This window comes from Meleagris gallopavo, unplaced genomic scaffold, assembly GCF_000146605.3.
Source record: "Meleagris gallopavo isolate NT-WF06-2002-E0010 breed Aviagen turkey brand Nicholas breeding stock unplaced genomic scaffold, Turkey_5.1 ChrUn_random_7180001836059, whole genome shotgun sequence".
Lineage (NCBI taxonomy): Eukaryota > Metazoa > Chordata > Aves > Galliformes > Phasianidae > Meleagris > Meleagris gallopavo.
In genome coordinates this window covers 1-745 of record NW_011106844.1, presented here as the reverse complement: position 1 = coordinate 745, position 745 = coordinate 1, and the positions used below count along the sequence as shown (strand labels likewise).

Here is a 745-nt window from a genome sequence, read left to right as displayed (position 1 = left end):
GTGCACGTGGTGCAGAGGGATGGAGGCACCGACTGCCTGGGCTGTGCTGGCTGCACGCGGTGCTTGGGGTGCTTAGCAGCACCTCACTGTGCCTTGCCCTGCAGACAGCACCAAGCCCATCTGCCTGCCCTACTTCGATGAGGAGCTGGAGCCAGGCACCCCGCTGTGGGTGCTAGGCTGGGGCTACACGCAGCAGAACGGTGAGTAGGACATCGTGGGCTCCACACACTGTGGGGGCTGCTTGGGGACACCTCTGAGCGGCCACTTCTTGCTGTGTGCAGGCAAATTGTCAGAGACCCTGCAGCAGGCAGAGGTGAGGCTGATCAGCATGCAGAGCTGCAACCTGGAGGCGTACCACGGCAAAGTGACGCGGAAGATGCTGTGTGCAGGGCTGCCCGAGGGCGGGGTGGACACCTGCCAGGTGAGGGGCAGCATTGGGTGTCTCACCCCGCTGGGGTGCCCACTCTTTGAACTGGGCAGGTTGTTCTATAGAACAGCCCCACGGAGGGGATGCGTGCCCAGAGTGATGCTCACAGCCAGCGTTGATCTTTGGCAGGGAGACAGCGGAGGGCCACTGCTGTATTCAAACAGGCACTGGCAGGTGGTGGGCATCGTCAGCTGGGGCTTTGGCTGTGGCACCCCCAGCACACCCGGTGTCTACACCAGTGTCCGAATGTACCTCGACTGGATCTACACCGTCCTCAGGGTCAGTGCCCTTTGCACCTTACTGTCACTGCTGTGCTGC

General features: G+C 62.3%; 1 protein-coding gene across 1 annotated transcript; it reads left to right on the top strand.

Moving 5' to 3' along the window:
- Positions 1-76: 76 nt before the first annotated feature.
- Positions 77-729, top strand: LOC104915634 (transmembrane protease serine 4-like; the record flags this gene model as incomplete). The annotated part of the gene is made up of 3 exons (XM_010726547.2): positions 77-200; positions 282-421; positions 557-729. Coding segments are annotated over 3 exons (437 nt in total), but the record flags the coding sequence as incomplete, so codon positions are not given.
- Between the last annotated feature and the right edge of the window lie 16 nt (positions 730-745).